Source organism: Biomphalaria glabrata, chromosome 2 (assembly GCF_947242115.1).
Source record: "Biomphalaria glabrata chromosome 2, xgBioGlab47.1, whole genome shotgun sequence".
Taxonomy (NCBI): Eukaryota; Metazoa; Mollusca; class Gastropoda; family Planorbidae; genus Biomphalaria; species Biomphalaria glabrata.
In genome coordinates, this window is record NC_074712.1 from 42,436,348 (window position 1) to 42,449,478 (window position 13,131).

Here is a 13,131-nt window from a genome sequence, read left to right on the forward strand (position 1 = left end):
ACAGACCTATAGATCTACTATAGATTCTAGAAAATTTAGAATAGCCGCACAGACCTAGAGTCTAGATTCTAGATCTATAATCTAGAGTCTAGTAGATCTAGATCTATAGAATAGATTCTAGATCTATGTCTATGTAGTCTAGTCAGTCTAGATGTCGAGCACATCTAGGCTAGCCCCCTACCTACCCTAGGCAGATCTTGACTACAACACAAGAAATGGAAAAGGATAGTGATATATTGCTTAAATATAGAGCCATCACTAACAAACTAAAAAAGTAAAAAAAAAATCATTTTTATTATCAAATCAAATGGTAATCTAGATAAATCTAGATCTAGTTATAGTTTATAGATGTAGTCTAGATCTATTCTACACTTCTACAGTTACAGTTTGTTTACACTAAATGTGACTATTACAGTTAAATTTACACTACATGTCTACATGTATTTAGTTTACTCTAAAAAAAAATGATTAGGTAGTTGCACCAAAAAATTTGGGTTAGGGTTAGGGTTAGGTCTAAAAAGTCTAGATTCTAGATCTATAGTCTCTATTCTATCAATTCTATGTCTATGACTATGAGTCTATGTTCATAAAATAATGGGCATAATGTTGTCAGGACTAGATTAGACTAGATCTACCTTACAAATATTATATAAGATAAGAAGAAATAATTCTGCTGGAACAGACACAAAATAGAGCAGTGAGATTCATAACAAACGAATATTCACATTTGACTAGAGTAATACCTTTAGTAAAATCACTAAATTTAGAAAGCCTTCAGGACAGAAGACTCAAAAGTAAAGTAGCAATTATACATAAAACACTGAACCATAATCTTCAAATACAAAAACTAAATTTAATAAAATACTCTGAAAGACACAAAGATAAAGGCACATTCCTCGTCCCATATGCTAGGACAAATTTGTACAAATACTCCTTCTTCCCTAGTGCTATTAGAGCATGGAATGGGTTGCCTGAGCTAGCCAGGAAAACCAGTGACTTAGCAGAATTTAGGTTATTGGTTAATATGCATGACTAAATGCATGACGCATAGGACGTAACCATCTTTTTTGAATTAACGTCTGTATTATATAAGATAAGATTAGATTTTAGTATAGAAGTACCACTTACATAAACCATAATTTTAACAGCTGGGCTAGGTTTAAACACTTAAAAACTTATAGATTTATCCTGCATGGTGGATGACCACGTGCCAAAGGCGGTCCTTTTTGGTGAGCTTATAGATCTCTAGGCTTAGGAGAATGAACAGCTTTATAAAAGATCAACTCAGGTGCCATTTTGCCCTCACTGGCATAGAAGAAAGCAGCTGGCATCAGATAGGATCTGAAAGTGATAGTTGGGACACACATTTGAGGCCCCCAAAAAAGCTCTTATTCTTGTAGAAGACAAGCACAGATGATAAGAAAACTTAATTAGACCCCTGCAGACAACTGTTTTGTGGAAAAAACTTAATTAGACCCCTGCAGACAACTGTTTTGTGGAAAATTGTACAAACTGGGTTTGCATGGCTATGTGAAACACTGCTCTTATCTTTAATCTTCGGAATTGAAGACTTTCCCATTTTTATTATTTTAAAAATTAAATCTATTTCAGTGATAAAGCTTTTTTACGTCTTTCTTTAGATTCTCTCTAGATAGATCTAGATTCTAGAAAGAGATCTTCCTGTTAACAGAAAAAATGAGAAATTTTTACAAATCAAACAAGCACATAAAAATGAAATGTTATAGGATATTTAAAATATTTAACCTTGGCCAGACCAATTTTAGAATATTAATCCTTTGTTTGGTATACCTAAATTTAAGAAACCATTTTTAAAAAGACTTGATTTGAAACAAACTAAAAATTTTACAAAATACAGCTGTGAGATTTATAAATATTCACATTTGACTTGAATAATACCATTAGTAAAATAAATAAATTTAGAGACAGTTCAGGACAGAAGACTTAAAACTAAAGTAGCAATAATACATACAACACTGAATCATAACTTACAATATATTTAAAAATGCAACCTAATAAATTGCTCAGAAAGACACAATGATTAAAGGTGCATTATTTCATATCCTAAGAAAAATTGGTACTAGTGATATTTATTCCTTAGTGCTATTAGAGCATGGAAGGGGTGACCTGAATCAGCCAGGAAAACCAATGACTTACTAGAGTTTAAAGTCTCAAATTAACATGCACAGCTAGATTAAAAGATAGGTATGTGTAGGGTGTAATTTTGTTTTTTGATGGAATGCATGACAAGTGACTGCATTTTAATGTAATGTAGATATTATCTAGATCTAGATGCCAGAAGGTAGGGTAGATGGACTGTCATGTAAAATTAAGTTTAAAAAAAAAGGTTTAAATATAATATGTATAGTAGTGTTCTTTCTTGGTGAGGCAATGGTCTTATGGCATGCGTGCTGGACTTTCGTTTAATCATCTCGATGGTCCTGGGCTCATACTTTGCCCGCTGACATCCCCCATTGTCCTGTGGGAGGTTTGGACTAGGAAGTAAATTATCTTCAACTCTAAAGGAGCATCATTGCAGGAACATATAAAACATTTTTTTTTTAAATTTCATATTTGAATAATAGTTCAAGCTAATTTCTTAAGGATATATTTAATATCAAACCTTTTTTTATTTAAAAAAAAATGTTAAATAATACCGGTAGTTAACTTTCTGTTTTTGATTGTTGACACTAAGTTTAAGGTTTAAATACTGTCACTTTCTGTTATTTTACAGGAAGTTTCATTTTGGCAGAAGGTAACAAAATAACATAATAATATTCTTTTAACTAACTTTTGACATGACTTTTTTTTTATCAGGAGATTTTTGAAAAAGCCAAATGTAGCTGAAGGAAGTGAACAGTTTGGTAAGTCGTACTGGCAAGTTGGCTGGCTAATAAATTTGTTTATCAGAATGTAGCTGTTTAGTGGAGAAAGTTTTAGATTAATTCATTTTTTATTTTAAATTTAATTTTTAAATTGAAATGCAGTTTAATTATTGAATAATTAGAAATTAGTAGGATGCTGCTAAGTACTACTTTAAATGAAACTTTCACCCTACAGTGGGACAGATGTGAGGATGTAATAATTTTTTTGAAGGAACTTCTGTATTCTTAGGGAAATATTGCTTATATTTGTATACTTATTCTTAATGTTTTTAAATTTTATTTTCAGCTAGTCTTGCTAAAAGTCTAAAAAATCAAGAATGTCCTCAATATGCTGGTTTTTGTTGTCTTGCTCAGGCAAGGTAAGATGTTTCCATTCTTTTTTTCTTTCTTTTTTTTTTAATTATAAATTATATATTAAATTATTTTAACTAAACAATCTACTTTTTTAACTTAAGTCACTTATGACCAAGTACTAATAATGCATAAAAATTATGATTTTGTTACCCAGTTAGGCAATATTAATAATACAACAGTAATTATTTTGGATGTTTGATATACTGCAGTCTTTGATCTAAATTTAAAAAAATATATTTATTTCAAGACTAGATAAAATTTTTAACACTATTTTCCATGAAAAAAAACTTACAAAAACAAAATGATGAAAAACTTTATTTTGAACTAGCATTTGCAGTATCTTCTTTAGATCAGTCTAATCCATTCCCTTTTATAAAATGTTTGTCTTAGCAAATTTGTTGTGTGAAAAGTTAGAACATGTTTTTCAAACTCTGAAAATTAACAGCTTGATCTGTTCAATTGATTTTTCATTAGGTGTGAGCACACATTATCCAATGCTGCTGGCGAGGCACAAGCACTGACTGATGCAGCAAGAGCTTTTCTAGAGGCTGAACTAATGGACAGAGAGCTAGGAGTTCCTGGATTTCAAGAGAATCTTACGTCCTCAATCAATTGTTACAGTCATGCAATAAGAGTAAGTTATAAGCTCATCAAATTTGATTTATTAATGATTTCACCCTGCTAGCTCACAATGAACATGAGCTCCAGATTGTGGTCAACAAATTTGCATATGCTGCCACCTCTTTCGGTTTATCTATAAATCTCTGAAAACAGAAATCATATTCCAGAAGTCATCCAATAAAACCTACTCAGCCCCCTACAAAATTCAATGTCTACCAAGCAGTAGTTTTCTCAACCCTTCTATATGGATCTGAGACATGGGTATTATACAGAAAGCAACTAAGACTGCTTGAATGCTTTCACCAAAGATGTTTGCGATCCATCATAGACATACAGTGGCAAGACTGCGCTACAAACAGTGATGTCTTTGCAAACGCCGGTATGGACAGTACAGAGGGACTTCTTATGGTCAGACAGTTATGCTGGGCAGAGCATGTATCCCATATGTGGGATGAATGTAAGTCAAAATAATTTTTTTTTTGTGATCTGAAAGGTGGTAGACGTACAGAGGTGCCCCACAGAAACGATTTAAAGACCTGCTTAGACACCTGGTTGCATGTGGCTTCAGAACGAGACAGCTGGAGGTCACTTATAAAGGCCATGGGATACCCATTTGAGAGCAAAAGAAAATCTGCTGCCAAGAAAAGATATAGACAGCGAAAAAAAAAATCAAAATTACCACCGGCGGACAATAATTATGCCTGCTCTGGATGGGGCAAAATATGTAGGTCACAGCTGGGCTGTGTAGCCACGGGAAATACTGCATCTCTCATGAATCTTCGTACTCGAAGACAAGCCTTGTTAATATTTATTAATAGTTTTGATCAGATTATATAAAACACTTTTAATAATATAGAAAAATAAAATAACCAGACTTTGCATAAAATTCAGTATTGGAATATAAAATCTAGCTATAAAACAAAAAATTACTATTCATTTTGAATTTTGTTTTAGAGATGTTGTGAGTTTTTTTGTTTTTTTTTCAGTATAATGTCTATCGTAGCTAATTTTCTCTCTCAATACGTTGTTGTACCAGTTGTAATAATGGGTGCAGCTAAAAGTGTTTAGTATGGTAATAGTTTGAATTTTGAGTTTTACTTTTTCAGCTCCTGATTGCCATGAAAAGCCATTTATCATTATCATCATCATCAAACTTCATTTGAGGAAGGGCTGGGAGCTCAAATTCTCTCTTGCAAAAGCCCTGGACATGAACATTGCTGTTTTGTGTAGTGCATACATGTCACCATACAGATAGAGAATTTGTGGTTTCCCAGACCTGTGGAAATGGAGATTAGCAAGCCTGGGGCAGTCAAAAAGAATACGAGACATGGTTTCATCCTCTTCCCCGCAGCGGGGGCACAGTGAGTCAAAGTTTGGCCATAGCTGTGAGAAATATGAGCCAAATGGACAGCGACCTGTCCTGCACTATGCTTTAATATCTTGGATCATGCACTCCCAGAATCCACTGGCTTTTTGGGACTTGTCCCAGCACTCCACTTTTCCTTATTTTTTATAGTTTCCAGAGCATGATGAAAACTCACAGCCTGCTCAGTTGGTGGGCCAAGGATTCAGCAATGGTGTTGTCAGTCACACCTATGTGACTCAGTACCCACTGCATTATTACAGGGGTGCCATAGTGTTGATTGATATTGTGTGAAGCCATGATGACAGTGTTGATATTGGGGGAACATAGTCAATGGCTTTGCAAAGCCTGTAGTACAGGATTTGAGTCAGTGACCACAACACTGTGTCAAATGTCCCTCGCCGAGTTGAGAGTCAATGAATTTCAAGGCTTCACAGATCACCATGACCTCCCCATCAAAACTGCAAACACTACCACTTGTTTGAAAGATTTTAACTGAGTCAGAACCAAGAAACTCAATATAGGCTCCATAGCCTGTTCGTTCAGAGTCCATTGATGCCGACCCATCAGTATATGCAAAAATGGCACTAGGTTTGAAGGCTATGATGGTCTCCAGTGCTAGTATTTGAAGGTCCTTAGATGAATGCCTTAGCTTAGTGGTGTTAGGGTCTACTAGTAAGGGGCCGTTGGGCGACATTAAGGGAGAAGGGAAAACGTTGAATGCTTTATCTATTTGGTGGAGAGGCCAGCTTTATCAAATAGTCTATTGGCATGATGCATAAAAGACTGCATCTGGATACTTCTTCTGCATCTTGAACCATCCACTAATTTTCTAGCAGGGAAGTATTCATCCTGCCTTTTGTACTACTCAAAGCAAGTCAGTATTGACTGTTCTCTCCTAAGTTAAGGTGGACCTACATTGGTCATTATTTCAGCTGCATTTACTAGGTTTGGGACTGTATCTTATCAAGCTTTTCAAGAGCCATAGATTTGAATAGGATGATTGTAGTCGATCTGTGATCGGGCTGCTCCTAAATACAGTGATCAAAGCATGAAAAGCCATTTGATATCAGAGCCTTTTGGTGATTTGTTCAAAATATCTTCAAACTTTTTATTATGTCCATTTTAAAAACACATTCATTATTTTTCTTAACATTTAAATTTAAGGTTACCCATTTTTCTAACATTTTTTATTTATATTTGAAATACATTGCTTTTTTTGTTTCTTGACTAGTGCCATAAAGTAATGTATTTCAATGAGACTGTAATTTGTTTTTAATGCTTCATTTTTTTTTTGTTGCAGGTTCATATTGAAAATAAACAAATCGCTTTAGCTGCATCACTTTGTCTTGAAGTTGGCAATGTTCTCAGAGTGAGTCAAATAGTTTTGTTTTATATCATTTTTTAAAAATAATTAGCATAAAATGATTATATAATTATAATTATTATAAAATAATGTATGCAAGAAGTAACCTCTGTATTTTATAAGATAAGAAGATAAATTAGATGATTGTTTTTTAAACAGAACTAACATAGTTACAACAAAAATTAGATTTATAATTGAAACACCAAGTAAATGTAACTCTAATATACACGCAATACTGAATACAGTAGATATGAAATTGTTAGGCTTGATGTATACAATTCATTTAGGTATGGGCTTGCAGCGTCATTAGAGTAGATCTAGTGAAACCATTTTGTCTGAGTCCTCTGAGTCCACCCAACTCAAATGGGTACCTGACATTAGTTTGGTGAAAAGTAAATGTGGTTTGTCATTGTGCTGGCCACAAACAGATGACCTTTACATCATCTGCCCTATATATAGAAAGGTCTGTAAAGGTACTTTACTTTTTTATATATGATATTTAAAGGCAAAACTAAAATATTGAAAACAAAAATTTGCCACAAAACTTTTGCTAGACCATCGAAAAAGTCCTAAAGAAATTATATGGAAATCATTAACGGCATGATGATTATACTGTTAAGACTTGGGAATGAACTAAAGAAAATAACTCACTGATTCTCAGATTGCTGGTATCCAACAATCAATATCCCTGATAAAAAGAAATAATGTCAAAATTTCCAAATCAAATTTACATATCCCGATTCACTAACACAATAGAAAACAATCCTCAATCCTCCGTCAAGAAATCCAAAAATCATAACTAAAGTTTCTTAAAACATTTACGCCCAACAGCATAAACAAAAATCACCCTACTTTGCACGTGGAAAAAATGATTAGTCAGGGAGAAACAGGGTTACAACAATACATATAAAAAAGGAGCCATGCCAACTATATCAGAATGCATCTTTAGAGATGAAAAACAACTTGAAAGAATGTCAGACAATAGTCGGTAGAAATTAATGTATCATTAAAAATGATGAGGCAGGAGATTCGAGGGCAGACTATGAATAAAATGCTTGATGATGTCAACACAGATCTCCAACCACTTTGAGTAGGGTGAATGGTGTTGAATAGCTTTTGAATGATTTGAATGTAAGAATGCCCTTTGTGGGTTGTAGCACCACTGGGGCAGATGGATTCAGTTAAAAGTTTGAAAAATGCATAATGTTGAATAAAGATATTTCATATTTCTAGATTACTTAACTTGTAATTATACAAACATACAACTTGTAATTGATTAGGTTTACAGAAGATATAGTTGGAATGTATTTAATATAATCTGTTAACATTGTGTCTATTAGTGTTGACAATAGTTGACTAATTCACAGATTTCACAAATATTTTTATGTAGCTAAATTTTCTTTACAAGTCCCATGAAAGGATTTCTGTATTTATTTTTTGTTGCCAGAAAGTTAATAAACCTGGAGAAGCCATAGCACATTATCAAAGAGCTGCAGAACTACAGTCACAGGTACTAACTCTGCTTTAAAAGTAAACTGATTTGGAAACATTTCAACCATTTCAGAAACATATATATAGATAGATGTATATAAAATCTCTCTCTTCCTCTATGACAGTCCTGAAATCTTTCATTACTAGTCAATAGTTATGAAGATGTTATCTAAAAATACACAACTTGGAATAGAAGAAACTAGGCTTTGGAACTGCCCACAGTGGTTGGGTGGCATTAACCACTTGATTACCTATCAAGGCAGAGTTTGAATCTCGATCCAAGCTAAATTGTGTTTGCTGAATGCCTAAAGGCAGAACAGAAACCTTTATGATAGCCCCTCTCCCTGAGCATCCTCAAAAGGAATTGGAACAAAATGCACTGAGAATGCTTGTAGCATGAGAGATGCACTATATTAAAAAAATAATAAAAACCAAAACAAATATTTTAGTGTCTGATACATTTGTTTAATCATATATAATCATTTTTTAATATACTTTACTTTACTTCCAATTAGATTTTTAAAAAATTACAAATATATAAACTTTCAAGTCATCATTCACTCAAAGAAATTTCCTTTCAGTTTTTTGTGCAATAAAATCACACTAACTTTTTTTTGTGCCAACTAATTGCATACATATCTTTTGTTTATTTTTCTATGACCACAAAGTAACCACAGACTCTTAACTCTGTATCCTTTGGCTCAAATGATAAACTTTTGATGATGTTATATTACAGAGTGCTCTGGATTGTCTAGATGCCCTCAACATGGTAGCCAAGTGTAAAATGGATACAAGTAATTTATTCTGTTTAACATTTATGTACATTTATCAAATTGATTTAAAAAAAAGGATAATAGTTATTCCTTAAAAAAATAGCATCAGTATGATAATAGATATATTCAAGTACTTTTTTTTTACTTACTGACTTATTGCTAATTCTCATACTCTGCGTATGAATATCATTTTTGTTTCCAGTTCTTCTTTATATCTATATCTTTGGAATAACTTATGTTTAATGTTGCTGGAACTGCTGACAAGTATCAAGTTTCCCAAATTGTTTGTGTTTCTTGTGTCACTCCAAATCATAAAATATATTGAGACTTTTTATTTAAATATTATTATTTTTTCTTTTCTTTGATTATTTAAGTTGTAAATAGATGAAATTAAAAACTGAAAATAGTGTGTGTGTGTGTGTGGATTAAATTGATTAAATGTAAAAGGAAATATCCATTGCATTGGAGAATGCACAACAAAGTATTTTATCCTTAAGGGCTAGATCTACATTATATCCAGAAATGAGAAGCCAAAGATGTGTCTGGTTGTGCATCTAGGCTTTCGTGTATCTTGTAAAAGGTGGGGCTCTTGATTTATTGTATATGCTGGTGGTGGATAAAAGCCAAGAATTTTTGTGGATTAAGTCTAAGGATAAAAAAATTTGGTCTCAAAAGTTATCACTGTTTGGGTTTCAGTGTGTTATACCAACAAAGCCCTGCATCACTGTTCATTTGAGAATATAGTAATTCTTTCTTTTCTTTTAAGTATCAATTTTCTTTTTTTTTTCTCCTTTTTTGGACTATTGCAGAAGATTTTGAAGGAGCTTTAGCAGTCTTAACAGAAATGGCTTATTTGGCACATGAAAGGGGTGGTAAGTAGACTTTCTTATTTAGGAGCTTTTCAGGTAATTTTGTGCTAAGTAACATATAAAGCATATAAAACATATGGTTCCAGTTGCATATAAAAGAAGATGATGCTAACAGCCCTCGCACCATCATAAAAAGAAAGCCCTTTTAAAAAAAAATGTTTGTTTTATTCACTTTTCATCATAATCAATTAAAATGTTAATAGGCAGTTTCTTAACTAGAGGTGTCATTTTGCTAAGTGTGTTACAATAGTTATAGCAAACATTATTTTAAAATGTGCATCTTCATTCATTCATTATGTCTTGAGTATTTAATGACTTGTGTTATCAATCCAGGCTCTTCAACAACTGGTAAACCCATAGGTGCATACTGTGATATTCTGGCCAAGTGTGAAATTACAAGAGTTTTACTTTTGCTGTTGTTACAGGTTTTTATTACATATGTGTATCTTTGCTTTTTTTAATTGGTGAATTGAAATTTAGTAGTTGTTATAAATAAACTGAATTATTTATTTGCATTGATTATTGCAACTAAAATGTACACAGTACACAACAAAAGTTTTTTATTATAAAATATGAAGTATAACAGAACCTCAACTAGTTTTTAGTGAAGTTGACTGAAAATTTAAGGTTAACAAAGAATTTATGCTTTGTAATTTCTAGCCCACGCCTCAAAGAATAAGACCTGAACATGCCCAGACATTGGAAAAATACACCTGGGAATCTTGTGACAGTATAACAGGTATGTAATCGAATACATATTCACCATAGAACAAATAAAACCTCTTTTATGTTTAAATCTGTTAAGAATATACCACAACAATTCTTTCTTTTCCAGAGATGTACCTTGGTGAGGATTTATACCTTTTGTTACAGTCAGTTGTGGTAAGAGTTTTATTGATCTTCTACAACAAGTCATTAATTATTGCTTAGCTAGCCAAGACACAGCAACTGAACTACTAATTTTTTTTTGTTTTTCAGATGGCTTGTCAGTCATTAGATTTAGAATCACTTCGTGCACTTCAAAAAGAGCTATGGCCATTGTTTGATTGTGAACAAAATCAATTATTGCATTTTGTAATCCAAGAATTGGCACATCCAAGTGGGGAAGGCCTTTAAAATATATTAAATAAGAGATGTGAAGCATTCCTGTAAAAATATTTGTATTTTAATAAGTTTTGTGGCGTTTTCATACAGTTTTGAGAATGTAAAAAAGGCAATGTATACTTGATGGAATAAAAACAATGCTACATGGCCTTCAGTTATTACATTTTGTAATCCATTAATTGGCACATCCAACAACTAATGGTTTGTTTGCAGCACTGGAAGAGGAAAGAAAGTAACTTGAGTTTACATGCCTAACTATGTTTCTACTTAACCCATTTTTTTTTTCATTTCCCTGGCTTTCTTTTTAAACATACATCAATGTTGTAATAAAAATATTACTGACAAATGTCACAAGTTAAAAAAACAATATTCATCTTGTTTGGCACTGAATGAACTAACATGATGAGTTACAAAGCCACATAAATAGAAAGAAGGACAATTGATATAGTAAATCACTGTAACCACATTTTTCAGGATTGCTGCCTGGTCATATGGTATGGTCCCTAATTAGAATTAAAATTTAAAAATTAGATTGATAAAATAGCAAATAAAATGTCAATTTAAAGTAAAATGTCAAGCACTGATGTACTTCTACTTTTTATTTATTGGGCTTAGATTATATAACACTTAGATTATATTTTTATGTATATTCATCTGCTTTGAGTTTTTGACAATCTGACAATGTCCTCTGTGGTTTTAGTGGTTCCTTCAGATGCAGTATCTATTGTATGATCCTTAGAGGCTAGCTGGGAGCAGATCTAACAATATCTCATTATCCTAGACCTATTAAAGAAGTTTCTCTATATTACTGTTATTTATTAGAAACAATAACTTGTACTCGAGTTTTGATTCCAAAACTTAAACAATGCATTGCATTGAGGGGTTAAAATCAGAGTATCCCTTCCATAATCACTTGCCTTTTGATGAAACTTCTGATTGTAGAAGCACAAGCTACCAACTTACCCTATCAAATGTCAGAGATTTCTCTGAGCTTAGTGGCGAAGTCGAGCCAAATACTGACATGCTTGTCAGAGTCTATTGGAGACAGCTTTTCAAGTTGACTAGTGGAACCAAAATGCATTTACTATACCATTCAAGTTGGTTAACAGGCATGCACCATGACCATATATTTAACAGCTTTCTACAACACACATAATTGTTTGCCATTATACCAGGAAGCATACAACCAGGCTGCCTTCCTTAAAATGTTCTGGGGTAATGAACCCCTTTTATTTTAAATTAGCAAAATATAGAAAGAGAGAGGAAACTTTCACAAGCAATGAGCAAAATAAAACCATAAACTACATTCTTTTTATTGTTGTGTTTGTGATCTTAATTCCTAATAATTCTTGTTAAATATTGCTATCTTTTTGTGAATTACTGTGTAATGACTCCATTAAGTTATTTGGTAGTCATGAGAATGTTTTCTTAATTATAAATATTTAAACTGATTTAGTTGTTTTTTTTTCTTAATAAAAATAAATTGGCACTATGCCTAACAAGAGCACATTGTCATTAGCAACACATATATTTATCTATTGATGGGAAATGTATTTGTTGTTAAACATTAATGACATCATTGTTAGTTAAGTTTGCAGACTTGAGTGAGAGACTTGTATGCAGTTGTAAAATTATTTGTTGTTTTGTTATTTATTCTAAATGGACATTAAATACCTGATTTAAATATATATTCATTTTTTAGGTGTATGATTATACCAATTTGTGCATGTCAACTCTGTTATTAATCCCCTTTTTTGTTTAATAAAATATGAATGACAATTTAATAGCTCATAAGCTTTGATAAAACAACTGTAACGAACATAACATAAAAGTAAAAAAAAAAGTAAAGTTCGCCTTTCAGATCATGAAGTCTGTAGGGCAGATGATGTAAAGGTAATCTGTTTCTGAGGCCCACAGTTAATGAGGATGTCATGTGGCCTACACAACAACCAACCGCATTTACTTTTTCCGGACTAATGTCAGGTACCCATTAGATCTAGATGGACTCATAGGTGCCCTAAAGATCCCAAAATGAAAACCACAGTCATCACCTGGATTCAAACCCAAGACCCTCCAATTCAGAAGCCAAGCAGTTTACCACTCAGCCACCATGCCTATGAAAAAAATATATGCCCTACTTACATTGTACTCTGCAAAGGGAAATAGCTCCCAAAAGGGAGAGCATGTCTTCATTGCAGGACATACAGTAAACCTAATAACTGTACAACACATAAATAACTACCTTATTTTGATAAAGTCCTCAATATCAATCTGTACCTATTATTTT

At 32.6% G+C, this 13,131-nt stretch overlaps 1 protein-coding gene across 1 annotated transcript; it reads left to right on the top strand.

Moving 5' to 3' along the window:
• The first annotated feature begins 11 nt into the window (after window positions 1–11).
• LOC106068818 (40-kDa huntingtin-associated protein-like) lies at window positions 12–12,532 on the top strand. Its single transcript, XM_013228303.2, has 12 exons — window positions 12–274; window positions 2,836–2,882; window positions 3,190–3,262; window positions 3,732–3,891; window positions 6,545–6,613; window positions 8,055–8,117; window positions 8,835–8,892; window positions 9,681–9,743; window positions 10,074–10,165; window positions 10,401–10,479; window positions 10,576–10,622; window positions 10,719–12,532. Exons 1-12 carry the CDS (start codon window positions 216–218, stop codon window positions 10,854–10,856), a joined length of 948 nt encoding a protein of 315 aa, XP_013083757.1. The 5' UTR covers window positions 12–215; the 3' UTR covers window positions 10,857–12,532.
• Window positions 12,533–13,131: the final 599 nt, after the last annotated feature.

What these genes read in the sequence shown, in the direction of transcription:
- LOC106068818 (XM_013228303.2), top strand. Translation starts at nt 216, where the DNA reads ATGGAAAAGGATAGTGATATATTGCTTAAATATAGAGCCATCACTAAC. An exon ending in ATCACTAACAAACTAAAAAA is followed by an intron (nt 275 to 2,835) that starts GTAAAAAAAAAA and finishes TTTTTTTATCAG; the next exon opens with GAGATTTTTGAAAAAGCCAA. An exon ending in AAGTTGGCAATGTTCTCAGA is followed by an intron (nt 6,614 to 8,054) that starts GTGAGTCAAATA and finishes TTTTGTTGCCAG; the next exon opens with AAAGTTAATAAACCTGGAGA.